Here is a 17,728-nt window from a genome sequence, read left to right on the forward strand (position 1 = left end):
TGGTATGCCCTATACATCCACCTTGGAGTCCTTATTGAGGACCCTTAGCTTGAGGGAAAATGGAAACTAAAAATAGGATGGCATTTGTTGTAAATTTGTTGAAGAAAGTTAAGTGGGTGCAAATCAACACGTTTCATGGATGTGACAAGATGTGTTCCACGGTGAAGATGAGGGATTGTGCCAAGGGGTGGTGGTGTTAGCTTGGATTTCAAGCAAATTTGTGATTTGTCGAATAATTCTCTCTAGAAAGTTATTCCCTTTAGGTTAAGTTTGATCAGCTGGGCCCCCTCCCCCTGTTTTTTTTTTTTGTTTTTTCAAATGTTAAACTCTTTTGACTAGCTGAATGCATGCATGTGAGTCATGTACAATTCCATAGGGTGGTACTTGGCCTAAATTTTTCATGTGTTGCTTGTGCTAGTGTGGATAATGTGTAAATCATTGCTTTAAAAACTAAGACTTGAGTGAAGATTAAGATTTAATTAGGTGAAATAAGCTTGATTAATTACAATTTGGTTTAATTTGTTCAGATTAGTTAAGAATTACAATTTGTCTAATTTATTTATTTGCAGGATCCAAAGGCTTTGCTCCTTTAACCACAGGAGGCTATTTGTGAGGATGGGGTACCTTCCTCCTCATGGAAGGGCTTGCTGGTGCCCCTCTCTCCCTCACAAGATGAATAGGTTGTCACCTTTGTGGCCTATAAGTCCTCTAGGTCCGACTGTTACAACTTATTGGTTTCTCCTCATAGAAGGGCTTGTAGGTGCCCCTCTCTCCCTCACAAGATGAATAGGTTGTCCACCTTTGTGGCCTATAAGTCCTCTAGGTCCGACTGTTACAACTTATTGGTTTGTGGTTTTGGGTTGTACCCATTATACCTAGGGTTTGTTTGGAACCCCATAAAAAAATGAGAATTTAATCATTATTATTTAAAAAAGTATTTAATAAAAAAAATTATTATTATTACGTTTTTATTAACTATTTTTTGAATAATAATGGTCAAATTCTCGTTTCCTTTTCTTTTCCATGGGTTCAAACGAGAACTACTATGAACTATTGTTCCAAAATGCATAAAAAATTGGCTAGCCCATTAGCCCCTATCTTCTCCTGTTAAATTTATTATTAGTAGTTGTATTGTCTATAAATTTATTGATTAAAAATTATAATATATGACAGAAATTTCATTTAAAAATTAATCATAAATAGATTAGAAGGGTTTAAAAGTAATTTCACTAGTTTTCAGGGTGTAAATGGACTTCTTATGAGAAGTAGATTTCTTGCAACCTAAGTCTAATCTCGATAACCAAAAGTCAGAGTGGCGTCAACGGGCGTTATCCTCAGCTTCAGACGCCGGAAAACGGAGGACTCCATTTTCCTGTAATCCCTCTTTCGCTTTGTTTTGATAGACCGTTGGATTACGTATCGTACGCATTATGAAAGGCATCTATTTTGTTCAGTCAGTGCAACGCGAGTCCAGTGAATTGGTGTTCCACCACGGCGACACCTCATTTTTTCTTCGATACCGCTGCGACCAGCCACGGTTTTTTAAATGTCGGAAAGAGATGCTCCGGTAACCAAGGGAGCTCCCCTGCTCAACCTCCATTGTTTTTTCTCACTGCATTACGGTAAACAGAGAAATCAGCAGCTCCGTGGTTCGTCCTATCCCATTTTTTGTGCGAGTTTGGCTTCTGAGTATGTTATCAGATCCTTTTGTGCGAAATTGCTATTTTTCTCTGTTTCTTTTTTAATTTTTCAGCCGAAATTATGGTAAGTAGTTGAAAAGTATCAGGCTTGCTTTGTGGGTTTCTTTGATAGTGAAGTATTGTAGGCTTTACGGTGTATATGATGAGCTTGGGTTTTCTTTTTTGTGATGATTGTTTCCGGAGAGCTGAGTGTTCGTTGGAATGTCTGTGTTCTTCCTGCATGTACCTGGCATTGTTGTTTATTATGCTGAGGTTTCGATGCTGCTTCTTGCGAAATGGAATGCTTTAGCTTGAGTGCGGAGAGGCTTGGTTTGGATCTAGCTTCTGGATTGGATTTTGCCATCTGTTTGGAGTTTTGATTGTTGAAATCTAGCTGGACTCGTTTATGGGAAACTTATGATTTTAAATCCGTAGGAAGGTGGAAGTTGATTAACTGAAAGGATTGTTTCTTCAATTATTTTGTTTGAGAGTCCATGCTATGGTTTTCTTCTGGAGTCGAAGTTGGGGTGCTAAAAAAATTCTTATTTTGCAGCTTCCTCCTATTATTATTCTCTCTCTCTGTAGTGTGCTTAGAATGGGGAGCACTGGTAGAGGTGTTCACAAGCCTAACATATACTCGCCTAGTTATATGCCTTTAGTTAAACTATGCTCTGGATTTAAGTGAATAGCCATCATTTTAGAATGTCTGTAGAAAATGTTTTAGACAAGGAACGTCGTGCCTATACCCAAATGAGTCCATACACAACAATTAATTATAGGAAAGAGAAATACTAAGCAGAAACCTAATTGAAATTCCTCTACCGGTGCCTTCACTGCACAGCATGCAGAAGTTGGGTGACTTCTTTACTCTGTTTCCAGAGTTACTTCTGTTTTTGTAGGACAAAACTGCGACATCTTGAGCTTTGACTGTGATCAAGATTCAAGAGAGTATCTTCCTCGACTGCCTGTATCCAGTTTTGTTTCGCCATGGAACTACCTCATGCATTATTGGGCATCACAACTCTGATGACCTTGATACCTTATGTCATGTGATCCTTGTATAGTTGGAGTTGTTAGGCTTTATTTCTTTCAGACTTGAAGGTTCTTGTACTTTTATGAAGCAATTGTGGAGCTTTGCAACTATATGTTTGTGAGGAAGTGAAAGGTTTTATTATTTTAAAAGCATGGATCACTATACAAGCATGACTCTATTATAAGTAAAAATCACTCTCGAGTACATGGTACATGGATCCTCATTAGGAATTTGTACAGTGCAGGAATAGGAACTATTTCATATAAGAAAATGCTTTGGCATTGTTAATTGCATCCTGCTTTCATTTTCTCAAGGGCTCCATCAATTTTGTACGGGGTCTAATGTTAGCAAAGTTCCTTTATGTATGTTAGATTTTCCATTTATGCGTATACCTTCTAGAAAACAAAATGATAGCCTGTTGAGCTGTTTGGTGAAATTGAGTTTCAATTTTAAAATTTTGATCTGTGGGTAATGCAGATTTACTTGGCTTCAACATCTGATGGGCTGGTAACGGCTCATGACCTTATCTGAGCACTGGCTATGATCAGGTGAAGATTGTCTTTTTGTTTGGGATTTCCTCCTAAGAGTTACATATACTCTGTTATTTGCACATTACTAAAGTACTGGATTGCCAAGAAGTAGCAATACGATTGTTCCACTACAAATGTCACTTCTATCAAAGTTGCGTTGCATCACTGTTGATGTCACCGGCACCCTCATAGCATACAAAGGAGAACTTGGAGACTACTATTGCATGGCAGCTAAATCGGTAGGACTGCCATGTCCAGACTACAATCGTATGCATGAAGGCTTCAAAAGTGCATACACTGAAATGGCTAAAAAGTATCCTTGTTTTGGCCATGCCGAGAAAATGCCCAACATCAAGTGGTGGAAAATGTGCGTGAAAGACTCTTTCATTCGGGTAATAATGACCATATATTGCTGTGGTCCATGAACCCAAGTCTTTTCTGCTTGTTGGTTTTCCATTGTGTTAAAGACTGTAGGAAGTTAAATCAGTCCAGAATGTCTTGATAGTTATCAAGCTTCTGCTGAACCTGTCGGGCCACACTTGCTTGATTGAGCTATACCAGTTATGTACAACTCTAATGGTTTTCTTATGTACTATTCATTTCTTACGTTTGCTGCAGGCTGGCTATGATTATGATGAAGAAACATTTGAGAAGGTATTCAGGCGTATATTCTCGACTTTCGGCTCTTCAGCTCCATATACCATTTTCCCAGATTCACAGCCATTTTTGAGATGGGTGCGCAGAAAGGGCCTCAAAGTTGGAATTGTCAGCAATGCAGAGTACCGCTATCAAGATGTCATTCTTCCTGCTTTGGGACTGAATCAGGTATACCATTGGGCCGTTTGTCTGCTCCTAAATTTATTTTTCTGCAAACGTGAACAATTTTTGATCTGTCTGTTCAATGAAAGTGTGCAAGACTGGTAATTAGTATGGAGGATTTGCACACACATCACAAAAAACTTTGCTCTGATAGAAGAATGCTAACGATCTGTGCAATCAAATTATTCAAGAAAATCAGCTTTTTAAATTGGTTGCTTGTGATGGTGCTTTTATTCGAATTATTTGCACATTATTGCTCGATTTTTATTTTTTTTATTTTTTTTATTTTTTTGGCAGAGAGCATATCTGTGTCCAATTAGAGTTTACTTTCACTATTTTTTCGTAATGCAGGGATCTGAATGGGACTTTGGGGTGTTCTCTGGACTTGAAGGTGTAGAAAAGCCAAACCCAAGAATATATGAGATTGCACTGGAAAAGGCAGGAAATATAGCACCAGAAGAAACACTTCACATAGGAGACAGCATGCGCCAAGACTACATTCCTGCTAGAAAAGTGGGCATGCATGCCTTGCTGTTAGACAGATTCAAGACGCCTGACGCTGAGAACTGGCAGAAATCCGGTGCCATTGTCCTCCCTGATCTTGTAGCTGCAGAGGCCTGGCTTACCAGAGAGGAAGAAGAAGTCATTGAAAAGTAACATTAATATCTTTCAAAGTATAGAAGGAAAAGAATATAGTAGCCTCTTGCTGTTTTATAGAATACATGTTTCATTCAAATACACAATATTATATATGGCTCAAGAATGATCTTATACTTCAGGTGTACCATACTTAGATATCTGAGAGGGTAATCCGCACTTAAAAGAGTGAGGAACCTTAAAACTTTGCCATGTTGCTTGGGAGCAAACTTCAATTCCCAATTAACCATAGTATTAAATGTGACCCATTGAGTTGATTTTGGAGGCACTCAGCCTTGTCCCTTTCTGCCCTCACCGAAGTTTCAGGAAAATTTATGACTGATTGAACTACATTTGATTTGTGTGAATTAGATATGGATCATATGAGCTTTTAAGAGATCCAATATCAATACAGGTTAAAGGTTATTTTATTCCTTAATTAAATGAAATTTATTAATTTTTTTCCATCGATGAGGTTTTAATCCAAGATTTCATACTAGCTTTTTGCTTAAAAGAAAAAAAAATGATAAAAACGAAATTAGAAAACAGAAGGTGAGAACAATTTATCATGTTCCAAAGAGGAAGTGAAGATGGAGAGAGAGCTGGTTACTTTTGGAGGAGGAATATGAAATTCTCGTTAATGGTTTCACTGAGATGATCATAATGATAACAGAGTAAGTATCATCGGTTGAACATATGCTTCTCTCTCGTCATGGAGTTTGGATCCACCCCATTCAATTTCTTCCTACACTCTACAGTAACTGCGTTATTGCTCACGCTGGAGATCATCTCTGCCCTCTCATAAACGAAGAGTGCTGAATTTTACAGTAACTGACGTTTACACTAAAGTGATTGGGTGAGCTGGGTATAAAACTCTTAAAGGAAAGAATAGAGGAAGGTTACAAAATTGGAGAATTTTACGAAATGAAGACAGCTCAGTTACTCCATGGAAAATATGCATGGAGTTTGAAGGATACACAGCGTAAAGTCGGCACCTATTTGAGAAAGTAACTGATGATATTTTGTTTAATACTTTGCAGTTCAAACTATTATTTTTTGCTATTTTGTGCTAGAAATGGCTCGCAGTTTGTCATTATGTTTTTGGATTTGTCTTTGTTGTTTGGATTTTTATTTTTATTTATATTTTTATTTGTATTTTATGTTTTGTAAAAGTAGGAATGTCAACTTTTTCTGGTCATTTAACATCTATTAGCTAATACTAGTTTTAGTGTGGCCATAGATCATTACTCAACTCCACTAGAGTTTTGTCTATTTCAAACTACTAATACATTGGAAGAGATCCTAGATGAAGGTATAAAAAATGAGGAAGAATGTGACTCTATCCAGAGCACAAAAGATAGATAAAAAAACAAAAAGTTTCATATTTGGTTGGACTTCAAAGAAATCTCACTTCTAAATAATACAGAAAATGCTCAAAGTATTCATTGTAAATCATATCTGAGTTATAATAGTAATAGAGTGACCTCACATATGAGTCGGTATTTGAATCACTGTCCTAGTAGAAAAGTGACAATAAGAAAGTAAAAAATCATAAACTTTCAACCAGTGGGGTCAAATATTGATCATAGTTCAACTGACCTTCATTTTGTGAAATTTGAAGGGAAATATAATCAAAGCCCGTTCATGATAGTAGAAGATGAGGAATTTAATTTTTTTAATGAAAATAGCAGACGTGAATTCTGGAAAAATATCTTATAAAACCATTAAGAAGGAGTTTGTGGAGGTGTATGAGGCAGAAAAAAAAATTGAAAACTTTATTAAAATATATTAACAAGATTAGTCTTACCACGGATATTTGGAAGTCTAAAAATAAAAAAATTGAATACATAGTTGTTATTGGGCATTTCGTGGATAGTATTTGGAAGTTACAAAAACGAATCTTGAGTTTGTGCATGTTAGTTCTCCTCATCATGGTGTTGACATAGCATAGGCTATTTATAAGTGTTTGAAAGATTTAAAATTATAAATAAAATATTTAGTATCTCAATTTATAATGGTGTGTATAATAATGTTTGTTTGAGAGTTTTGAAAGATGATTTTATTAAGAAATATAAAATTATTTTTTGGTCAAAAATTGTTTCATGTGTGTTGTTGTACTCATATTCTAAATTTATTAGTCCAAAATGATTTTAGTGAGATTAAGGATATTATTGAGAATGTGAGTGAGAGTATCAAATTCATTAATCAATCTAAGGCAAGACTTCACATTTTTTTTCAAAAATTATGCAGTAACTACGATTAGGTGCAAAAAGGTTAATGAGTGATTGACCAACTCGGTGGAACTCTACTTTATGACATGTCTTGTGTATTGAAACTCAAATACACTTTTTAGACTTTGAGATAGAGAAACATCTTATGATTGTTTGCCAAGTCTTGATAAATGGGAAAAAGTTGACATAGTATATTCTGGAAATTTTTAATACAATCACTATTATCATTTCTAAGACTGACCATCATACTTCTAATTTGTACCTTGGTGGGATAAATAGAGTAAAAGAAGTTTTAAATCTTTAACATTTTCAGTAGGATAATGGTTAGTAAAATGAAAGGAAATTTTGATAACTATTAGGGTGAATGCAACTTGTTGATGATTGTTGCTTCTATTTTGGATCCAAGGGTTAAATTAAGATTGATTAAAAATATATTTTTCAAATATATATTTTGAGGTGGAAGCTAGAATCAAAATAAACTTAGTTTGTCAAACCTTATTTGAGATTTAGGATGAATATGTAGTCATATGTAGTGTGAGACTTTATAATGAAGAGACAATTTTGAGTATTAGATCTTTATTTGTTTCTACAAGTTGTAAAAAGTTAATGATTTATGTGAAACAAGTGGAAGTAGTAAATTCACCAAAGTCAAAATTGAATAATTATCGTGCAGATCAAGGTGTGCATATTTTTTAAGAAACTTTACAATGTGATTTTATTGTTTTAAAATGGTAAAAAGTGAATAACTTGAAATTTTGGATATTGTCTAAGATAGTAAAGTAATAGACACATATCATTCTTCCTTGGCATCATTTTATGGATAAAGCTTTGATTTATAGAGAGGATTGGATTTGGGTTCTTTATTGTGTCAAGAAAAATCAAAAGGTGAACTAATAATGAATAATTATTCATTATGATATTTTTCTTGTAAATATTTTAATTTTATTTATTAATTTTTTGTTTGATGATTGTAGCCTGATGAGAAACCTATGGAGTTAATGTTATCCCGTTACATGACTTTTAAAATTTTTCTCATCTTATAAATTTTAATATTTTTCATTACATGAAGTAATTAGTAGTGGAAGAGTATTTTTTATATTAGACAATAATCGGTTATGTTCTTTTGTTTTTGTCTTAGGTAAATATTTTGTTCATGCCTTTGAGGAACTGTTATTTGATTTAATATTTTATGTTTGATTATTAATAGTATTTATATACAATTTTATGCAAAGTTTATGCATAATCTTATGCACAATTTTGTCTAAAGTTTGTACAACTTATATGATATGGTATTTTAAGTACAGTTTTAAGTATAGGTTGGACATTGAACCTAGCTCGAGCTCAAGTTTAAACTCAGTTAAAAATTTTGAACTCGAGCTTGAGTCCAATTTATAGTCGAGAATGAGTTCAAACTCAGTCCAAATTCAAATCAAGCTAAGTTTAAACCTGTTTAGGTTTGAGCTTGGCTCGACTCGTGCCACCCCTACTTACCCTCCATACTCATTGATTCCTGAATTTCCTGAAATTTTCACAAATTTTTGGTCGGTCGAGGCTCGTTTTGCCCATTTAGCTGGATTTACACCAGGAAGGTTGTTTCAGCTACAGGTAACAAGATAAGACCAACAGACTGTTGATAATCCAATCCTCACTTAAATAAATTCAAACGAGGATGTTTCGATTCTCCGAACCTTTCCATAGTTCCTCTGAATCTTATCCTAACAAAAATCTCAACAGTTAATCCCCGGAAAAGCTGTTGCCGCCCCATTCAAATAGAACCCCAGTTGCTGATTCGTCTCCAAACATCCAATTTTAACACCACCCAGTAGGTTTCTCTTTGAGCCACAGTACTGGTTCAGATAGGAAAAATGAAAGTTGTTTCATGCTTTCTGCTAGCAATCGTGCTGGCAACATCCCATTTTGCAGTCTCCACTCCCCTTCCTCGTCGATCTGTGAAAGAGCATCGTAGGTTGTTTGAAGAGAGATCTGCAGGTCGAGACATCAGCTGGATCAAGAAGGTGACTGAAAATTTTATCCTAGTTTGTTTAATTCCTGGTTCTGGTTATCTGTTTTATGAGCTGCGTTAACAGAGTTTTCTTCTTCCTCTTCCTCTTCTTCTTTCTTCATGTTGTTGTTGATAGAATGGAAGAATTTTCTACCCAGTGGGCTATGGTGCAGACCCAAGTGGTAAGTTAGATAGCAGCGACGCCATTATCGGTGCTGTAAATGATGCATATAAGGCCAGAAGTGAGATCACTATGTTGCCAGGGATTAGTGATCTGGGTGGTGTTGTAATCGAATTACAAGGAGGACAATATAAGCTCAGCAAACCCATCAGGTTTCCTCCCAATGCTGGAAACATTGTGGTAATCTTTCTTTCTTTCTTTCTTCCTTCTTCATTCTGCAACTTGAAAAATCTCTTCAATCAGTATCTGAAAAAAAAAAAAAAAATCGCAAGAGTTTCATTAATCAAGCATCAGTCTGCACTACTCGATTTCCCATGGATTCAAGAACAGTTCATTTTCAGGTTCGTGGGGGAACTCTGCGAGCCTCAGAAGATTTCCCGACGGATAGGTTTCTCATCGAGCTCTGGGCGCCCAGCTCCAAACCTGTTGAGACAGTTGACCATGTCCACGCCACAGATGCCGGGAAAACCATCCCAGATCCTCTGCTGTACCACTACGAGGACATCACCTTCCAAGACATCCTCTTCGACGCCGGATACCGCGGCGGCGGTCTTTTCGTTATTGACGCTGTCCGCATCCGCATTGACAACTGCTTCGTCATCCACTTCGGAACAACGGGAATCCTGGTTGAGAAGGGTCACGAGACCTTCATCAGCAACTCCTTCTTGGGACAGCACATTACCGCCGGCGGGGACCCTCACGAGCGCAACTTCTCCGGCGTAGCCATCGACCTCGCCAGCAATGACAACGTGATCACAGATGTCGCCATCTTCTCCGCAGCCACGGGAGTGATCCTTAGCGGGCAGGCCAACATGTTGACCGGTGTCCACTGCTACAACAAGGCCACCTTCTTCGGCGGCGTCGGAGTGCTAATAAAACTGGCCGGATTGGGTCAGACGAGGATCTCCAACAGCTACATGGACTGGACAGGGATCGTGATGGAGGACCCAGTTCAGGTTCACGTCGCGGACGCATTTTTCCTGGGGAACGCTTACATCCTCCTGAAATCCATTAAAGGACAGATCTCGGGACTGAACATCGTCGACAACATGTTCACTGGAGATGGGAGTGGTGTTCCCATCATCCAGCTTGATGAATCCAACGGACCCTTTACAAATATCGACCAGGTGGTGATCGATAGAAACAATGTGGGAGGAATGCAGCTTAAATCGACTGTGGTTAGGAAATCCGTGGCAGCCAATGGATCGAAATGGGTGGCCAATTTCTCGTCGGAACTGGTCTTCCCTAACCGGATCAACCATGTGCAGTACTCTTTGTACGAGAGAGGTCAGCAGAGACTACTTCCAGAGTACGCAGTGACCAAGGTGAGCAATAACACAGTAACAGTAGAGAGCCGGAAGGAAGTAGATGGGGTAGTTTCAGTGGTGGTGGATCAAAACCTCATGTTGGGAGAGACTATGTTGATGTGAACTGCCATTTCTTCCATTACTACTTTCGACGACTGCCACGTTTAGTTAGTTTGAATTACCATTTTCTTTATGAATTACCACTTTAATGTAATTTCTTAATTTCTTTAATTCTCACATATATGTCTTTTATGCTTTAAATTAATCGGAATTTTTATTGTAATTTCTTAATCTTAGGAAAAAAGAGAAAGAAAAAAAAAACTTTCCCACACGGTTCATTGAACTTGGACAAGAAGGAAATATCTTGACTCAGTTATGTCAACTGGAATCGGGACAGGTGAGCCAGTCCTTCCGACTACTCCATCTCAACCCATCCGACCTGGAAATTTGAGAGACCACATGGCCAATACCCAACGAATTCGCCTGCCTCGAAAAACCAAGCCAACTCACCCGAGTGGCGACTCGACTCGGCGAGACGCGAACCGCCGAGCAACGGAGCAGGTCCATAGACCCCCCCAATTTTTTTTTCTGAAATCCCTTTCGACCATGGAAATCTGAAACTGGGCACAGCTCCAAATGGCTTTTCTTCTGCCTCATCTTTCGCCTTCTCTTCTTCTGCAAACCTCCGCTGTTAACAGACCCACCCTTTCAGTTATCCGCCGCGGTCCTCTCCCCTCCTCCGCCTGCGGAGCAGACCACTTTTTTTCTATCGCCCAACAGACCAAACTCGAGCCACCGACTGTTCGGAGTGCGCCCAATAAGGACCGCCCTGGCTCGCAGGATAAGCGTAAGGATGATTTTTACCTTAATCTTGGAACTGCCGTGCGGACGCTTAGAGAAGATTTGCCGCTCTTGTTCTTTAAAGAACTCAATTACGACATTTACAGGTACTAGTTCTCGTTATTAGATTGCAATTTTTCCTTCTTTAATGTCTGGCGCGTCTTTGATCGGGTGAAGGTTTCACCCGATAATTAAAAATTTAATAAGTTGAAAGGAAGACTAGCAGTTGCATAGTTAGTGTACTCTGAAAAATAAAAACTTGATATCTACAATATAATTATCCTTGTTCTTTAATGTTTATGATGTTAATTAAAAGATTGAAACTGTTGATGGGTCATTTTTTAGTTCGCTAAATTACTTTTGGACCTTGTTAGGGAAGCTAGGAAAATACCATTAATGGTCAACGGAGTTAAATTAATCTGTCTTCTGTGGGGCGTATCTATGTGGAAAGGTAAACTAGAAGTTGCATAGAAAGTGTATCCTGAAAAAGAAAAGCTCGATATCTACAACGTAATTATCCTTGTTCTTTAATGTCTATGATGTTAATTAAAAGATTGAAACTGTTGATGGATCATTTTTTAATTCGATAATTGTTTTTTTGGACCTTGTTAGAGAAGCTAGGAAAATACCATCAATGGTCAATGTGGAGTTAATTTAAGCTGTCTTCTGAGGGGCGTATCTATGTGGATTTCAGATTTCCTGAGGAATCATATGGCTTACACTGGTTTGGACTTGCTGGCACACTGTAATCACTAGAATCCAAACGTAATAAGTGAAAAGTCTTTTGCTTTCTTAATCAACTATATAAAGAAGGTCACACTGCTACTTTTCTAATATAATTTGATGGTAATGAATAAATAGGTTGATCCCAGAGGATCTATTTCCACAGAGGTGTTATGATCATTTTTAACTGAATGACAGTCCCTCTGCCGAATACCCTAAAGTGTCATTCATGTATGTTTACAAGTCCTTAGTTTTATTATTTGAGTTCACAGGAATGTGAAATGCAAAGAAACATGCATATGTGAGTTGGTGTCAAAAGCAAAAGAAATTTTATGAGTTGGCTAATCACGGTAGTTCATTGGGACAAATAGTTTGCAGGTAAGCTGTATGAGTACTAAAATCAAAGCCCAGATGTGTTTTCCGTTGAATTCATGCTAATCTGCCTTTGCTTATGCTAGGAGGTTTCAGCTTTAACCCTTACTGACTTGTGAACAATGTGATAAAGGGCTGAAAGGGCCAAAGCCTATGAACCTGCTCACTGTGATGTTCTCTGTCTTGCATCAGTCATGGGTTTCATATATGTTTTCCCAAACGAATGCAAAGATCTTTCAAATGAAGTATTCCTTTTGTCAGATTTTAAACTATTATTCAACTTTTGATGATTTTACTTTTTGCCCATTTTCATCTTTTCATATTTATTGCTGAGGCATAATGCTGTGTTGATTGATAAAAAGTATAAGAAGTATCTATTATCCTGGTACCACTCACATCTAAATTGTTATACAACTGGATATTTTATGTGGTCTTATGGTTGTTTTGCTGCCTCAGTATTTAATGATGCTTATCTGTCAACTGGAGTCATGAATGTGGTTGAATCTAGGCATCTATGCTGTTTTCTCATTGAATACAAAGCAATCCTCTGGACTCTGTTTTAATGTATCAATTGTTTTTCTTCTTGCTGTAGTGATGATATAACATTTTCTGACCCTTTGAACACCTTCCATGGAATTGAGAATTACAAATTGATATTTTGGGCATTGCGTTTTCATGGCCGAATTTTGTTTCGGGAGATCTCTCTTGAGGTGTATAGGGTCTGGCAACCATCAGAAAATGTAATTCTCATCAGATGGAATTTGCAAGGTGTCCCACGGGTCCCCTGGGAAGCAAGCGGGCAATTTCAGGGGACATCACGGTATAAACTAGATCGAAATGGTAAAATCTATGAGCACAAAGTCGATAATTTGGCATTTAATTTCCCTCGGTCACTCAGACCTGCAGCTTCTGTGTTGGACTTTATCACTGCCTGTCCCGCCAGCCCAAACATGTCATTCTTATGGGATTCATCCAATGTGTACTCGTCTTCTTGGCTGAAATTCTACCGTGCAGTGAGGGAAACCTTGGACCAAGAAGAATATGTGCTTGGCCAAGAAGGATTGGTCACTTGCTTGTAGTTATAGTGGTCTCATTTGTCAAAGAAACAACAATCATACAGTCACCCTTCATTTTTTGTTTATGTATTCGTAGAACATATTGTATATGTACAGCACCCTAGTGAGGGAAGGGGAAGTACAGAGGCAGGCAAAAGTGTTTGTATATGGGCTCCTTCAAAGTACTAGGTTTACTTGATAAGTCCTACAGTTGGAAAATATCTGTTATATTGTATATACAGGGACAGCTATTTACCGTTCACACATTTTGTAATGCTCAGTGTATGAGAATAATTAACCAAATTTTATTCCAGAATATCCTACATTATCATATATGGTAGGTTATTCTTTTTCTTCTTCTTGAGATACCAAATTTTGGGTAATGTTTCTCAGTTTGTAACTCAATCAAGTCTTGTGAATTTTTATTGGGCCTAATCAGTCATCTAGTATAGTGGTTATGCAAGTGTTTGCATTAGGTTATCTTGCTCATGAATCACATTTGAAGATGTTCCCACTTAAGAATGCTGTATGTAAGATCTTGATGGGACAAATAATGGCTTCATTGGCAGCAAACGTGGCAACTTTGCAGGTTTTGTGACTTGATCTTGTTTTATTGGGAAACAAAGGTTCATCTTTGTAGATTCCCTTATTTAAGTTGGTTATGAATACCTAAAACAAGAAAGCAAAAACTCGTGGGAGTTACACCAGTTAGATGCAAATATTATGTTCATGCACAGTAGTGGATTATAAATCAGGTAAACTGACTGAATAAGAATCAATAAGGACCTCTTCTTATTGTGCAGGCACTGCACGTTATAAATTTCCCAATCTCCAAAACTCAAAGTTATGTTCCTGATTTTATATATATATATATATATAAAAACAATAATCATTCTCTTTTTTTTGAATTTTTCCTTACGTTTTCTTCAACTGATAGTCGGTTTTCTTTAATTCTTAGATGGTCCACTTTAATGTAAATCTTGAATTTGCTTTTAAGATACTTTTAAGACATTTGGGGCTCTCTCATGGATTAGAATTTTTTCTCTGCAAACAGTTTTTCTGTAATTCATAGACTCCAACACAATAGAAGTCTATATTTCTTCTCTTGAACTCTTATGTAAATGCATTGGGTGTACTTGATAGTAAGTATTTATATCTTCTACTTACTCAAATATCCTATTTGAGGGTTGAATGGTTCCCATTAACTGAGCTCACCAGGACTCTTGTCCCTCTCCTTCATGTGTCCATATTTCAACTCTCCCCAGGTATTGCTTGCATTTGCCATGATTTTGAAACATCATCTTATACCTGCTCAATTATCCTATTGGGTTTAAATATTTCCATTAACTGAGCTCACCAAGAACTCGAGTTCCTGATAATTAACTGCATCTACCATGAATCCGACCTTAGAGAGCTTACTTACAAACTACTAAAATATGGTTCATAAGTTTATGATTTTCCATTTGCACTACTAACAGTACAGAATAGTGGTTATGATCTTGATAAAGCAACATAAAAAATAAAAATAAAAAGCCAACCCGGGTATTCTAATTAGTGGAAAATTCCTATGAAATTAAAAGAAAGTCTCTTTATTAAAGTCAACCCGGGCCTCTACTGAACCTCATTCGGGTCACCCACTAAAAGCCGAATTCTGGTCCACCCACACATATATCTTAGCCGGAACCGCAGAGTCCGTCTCCACCACAACCCGGTTCCCCGACGTGGCCCTCATCGCATGCCCAAAGAAAGCCGATGAGCTGGTCTCATCCGGCAGCAACGTGTATTGGGCATGCTTGATCATGTCAGGGAACAAGAGCACGTCCGAGAAATCGACAGCCATCATTGTACCATTCCCTTGCGCCCACCCCTTCCCAACCGTCGACCGAACCCTCATCCCCCGTGCACTGTTCCGGTCCACCACGACTTGGTTGACCGTCGAAAACGGCACCTTCGATTGGTCCAACTGCACAATGTCCACCCCCTTGTCACTCCCGGAGAACACATTGTCCACCACCGTGACACCACTGATCACACCCTTAACGGACTTGAGCAGTACAGAGGCGTCGTCCAGGAAGAACGAACCGGATATCACGAGCTGAACCGGGTCCTCTGCGACTACCCCGGTGTAATCCAAATAACAATTTAGAATCCGGGTCTGGCTCAACCCGGGCAACCGGACGTAAATCCCGGTTCCTCCCCAACCGGTGGCCTTGTTGTAACAGTGCACTCCGGTGAGAGTGTTGGCCTGGCCGGCCACCATGATCCCGACGGCAGCGGAGAAGATCACGACGTCGGTGACGACGTTGTCGTTGCCGGCGAGGGTGATTCCGACGCCGGAGAATTTTTTCTCTCCTGCGTCGCCCCCCGAGGTGATGTGCTGGCCGATGAATGAGTTCTTTATTAGAGTTTCGTGGCCGCCTTGGACGAGGATGCCGTCGGTGGTGAAGTGGGCGATGTAGCAGTTGTCGATGGTGGTCCGTAGGGAATTGATGACGGAGATGCCGCCGCCTCTGAAGTTCGAATCCAAGAGCAAGTCCTTGAGGGTGATGAATTCGTAGGAGGAAGAGAAGGATTCTTCTTGTGGAGATAGTGAGTCTTCGCCGTCGAGCTTCAGCTTTGAAGAAGAAGATGGCCAGAGCTCGATCAGATGCCGGTCTGTGGGGAAATCGTCTGACGCTCGTAGAGATCCTCCGTGAATCTGTTTTTTTTTTTTTTTTCACTAAATTAAATAATAAAAAACAGACCAGGCCCTGATCCCGCGTACCAAAACTCCAAAAGCCAAGTAATTTTTCCAATTACCACAAACTTATTGAGATCATGAACACAAAGAATTTTTGTGAATTTTTCAACTGATTAAATAGAAACATAAAAATTAAAAATTAAAATTAAAATAATTAAATAATTAAACTACCATGAAATTTCCACCCCCGGAGGAGGGGAGTCTGAGGGGCTGGCTGATCTTGTAGGTCCCACCTTCGAGGTGGACCTGAGAACCGCCAAGATCAGGGATGCCCGGCATGAGATATCGACCGTTGGGAGCTTGGAAAGCGTCCGAGATTGCTTTCAAGATCGCATCCGTGCTGTCCGATTGTCCACTGGGGTCCGCACCGTAAGACGTTACATGGTAGACGCATGGACTTGCTGGGGCCTACGGGAACAATTTTACTTAACATCAGCTCGGCGGTAATGGCGATCGTCGGAACCGGAAAAACCAGGCGAAGAGTTTACAGCAGAAATGAAGAATTTCGGATACTGAAGAGACTAAATGAACAGAAACTGTAAAAGCCGTTAGTACGGGTAAGGAAAAAGAATTTTTTTTTTCCAGAAATGATGATGAAAAGACAGAAGAACTAGTCCGAGTTTCATCCTTCATGGAACACCAGAAAAGCAGAAACGTGGAGCAGAGAGAAAAAGACGTGGCTGCAAGCGGAACCCTTCTTCACCCTTGTATTTCTCGGAGTCTTAGAAGCAACTGGAAATGGATAACAGATAAGAAGAGGAGATCGCAGAGAATAAGAAAGATTACCGTGGGCGAGCTCGCGGAAGGCGATACTGCATTCTGGGCAAGAAATGCGGCCTTTGTCGCCTCCAGTTTTCGTATTTTTTTATCAAGAAATCTGCAGCGGAGGTCTTTCCCACCTCTGGAACCCACTCCATAGCCATGAATCGGAGCCAAACCAGAGAAGAAGACAAGGAGGAGACACAACACGGCAGCGGCTCCCCCCATTGTTATTCCCATCCTTCGCTACTCTTCTTCTGGGTCTCGAAGAGAAGGAAGAGAAACGCGGGACTTAAAAAGAGCGAAAAGAGAACATGAGAAGAGAGTCTTCAATTTAGATTTTCAGACGAAACGAGTCACACGTACAGTACCGATTACTTCTTTATACGCGAGACGAGGAAGAAGAAGAAGAAGAATCCCCTTTCCCACTCTCAACACTTTTAAAATCTCTACACCATTAAAGCAGAATAAGAGAAAGAAATAAAGAATTTCCCGAAAACAAAGACGTCCTTACAACTGTCAAAAAGAAAAAAAACCTGTAAGAAAATGGGTAGAAACAAGGCATCAGGGAGTCGGTCGGCAACTGCTCCTACCCACCATGTAATTCTTCTCTCTGCCCCCTTATGTTTTTCTAGCCAAGCCACTGCGGAAAAACTAACCAGAATTACAGTCTCCGCAACCGCCCACTCATGGAAGAGGAAAGGGAGGTTCCTTTATTATTGGAAGATGTTCGTGAAATTCTTGTTAATGATGCAGGCAACCATGGAAAGTCTTGCTTGAAGAAAATGACTAATTTATTGAGGAGAAGGGAAAGGGTAAGA

The 17,728-nt window shown here is 38.9% G+C and overlaps 4 protein-coding genes across 7 annotated transcripts; 3 read left to right on the forward strand and 1 right to left on the reverse strand.

Annotated features, from left to right (window-relative positions):
* The first annotated feature begins 1,332 nt into the window (after positions 1 to 1,332).
* LOC137952239 (uncharacterized) lies at positions 1,333 to 4,938 on the forward strand. 4 transcript variants are annotated; one of them, XM_068799337.1, is made up of 6 exons: positions 1,333 to 1,374; positions 1,455 to 1,689; positions 3,190 to 3,260; positions 3,355 to 3,634; positions 3,861 to 4,067; positions 4,413 to 4,938. In XM_068799337.1, exons 3-6 carry the CDS (start codon positions 3,253 to 3,255, stop codon positions 4,716 to 4,718), a joined length of 801 nt encoding a protein of 266 aa, XP_068655438.1. In that variant the 5' UTR covers positions 1,333 to 1,374; positions 1,455 to 1,689; positions 3,190 to 3,252; the 3' UTR covers positions 4,719 to 4,938. The 4 variants fall into 4 exon arrangements, with proteins under 4 accessions (XP_068655438.1, XP_068655437.1, XP_068655439.1 ...); XM_068799336.1 differs by lacking the exon at positions 1,333 to 1,374 and having other exon boundaries at positions 1,392 to 1,689; XM_068799338.1 differs by lacking the exon at positions 1,333 to 1,374 and having other exon boundaries at positions 1,392 to 1,649.
* A 3,855-nt stretch (positions 4,939 to 8,793) lies between these two features.
* LOC137951300 (polygalacturonase QRT3-like) lies at positions 8,794 to 10,541 on the forward strand. Its single transcript, XM_068797884.1, has 3 exons — positions 8,794 to 8,943; positions 9,067 to 9,291; positions 9,453 to 10,541. Exons 1-3 carry the CDS (start codon positions 8,794 to 8,796, stop codon positions 10,539 to 10,541), a joined length of 1,464 nt encoding a protein of 487 aa, XP_068653985.1.
* A 490-nt stretch (positions 10,542 to 11,031) lies between these two features.
* Positions 11,032 to 13,760, forward strand: LOC137952241 (uncharacterized). Its single transcript, XM_068799340.1, has 2 exons — positions 11,032 to 11,365; positions 12,946 to 13,760. Exons 1-2 carry the CDS (start codon positions 11,055 to 11,057, stop codon positions 13,430 to 13,432), a joined length of 798 nt encoding a protein of 265 aa, XP_068655441.1. The 5' UTR covers positions 11,032 to 11,054; the 3' UTR covers positions 13,433 to 13,760.
* Positions 13,761 to 14,976: 1,216 nt separating this feature from the next.
* LOC137952232 (polygalacturonase QRT3-like) lies at positions 14,977 to 17,507 on the reverse strand. The gene is made up of 3 exons (XM_068799326.1): positions 16,935 to 17,507; positions 16,320 to 16,556; positions 14,977 to 16,106 (listed from the first exon to the last, which is right to left on the reverse strand). Exons 1-3 carry the CDS (start codon positions 17,145 to 17,147, stop codon positions 15,039 to 15,041), a joined length of 1,518 nt encoding a protein of 505 aa, XP_068655427.1. The 5' UTR covers positions 17,148 to 17,507; the 3' UTR covers positions 14,977 to 15,038.
* Between the last annotated feature and the right edge of the window lie 221 nt (positions 17,508 to 17,728).

The sequence above is a fragment of the Aristolochia californica genome, unplaced genomic scaffold (assembly GCF_029961685.1).
Source record: "Aristolochia californica isolate CCGP_79_NKW_82.1479 unplaced genomic scaffold, dmAriCali1.0.hap1 SCAF_15, whole genome shotgun sequence".
NCBI lineage: Eukaryota > Viridiplantae > Streptophyta > Magnoliopsida > Piperales > Aristolochiaceae > Aristolochia > Aristolochia californica.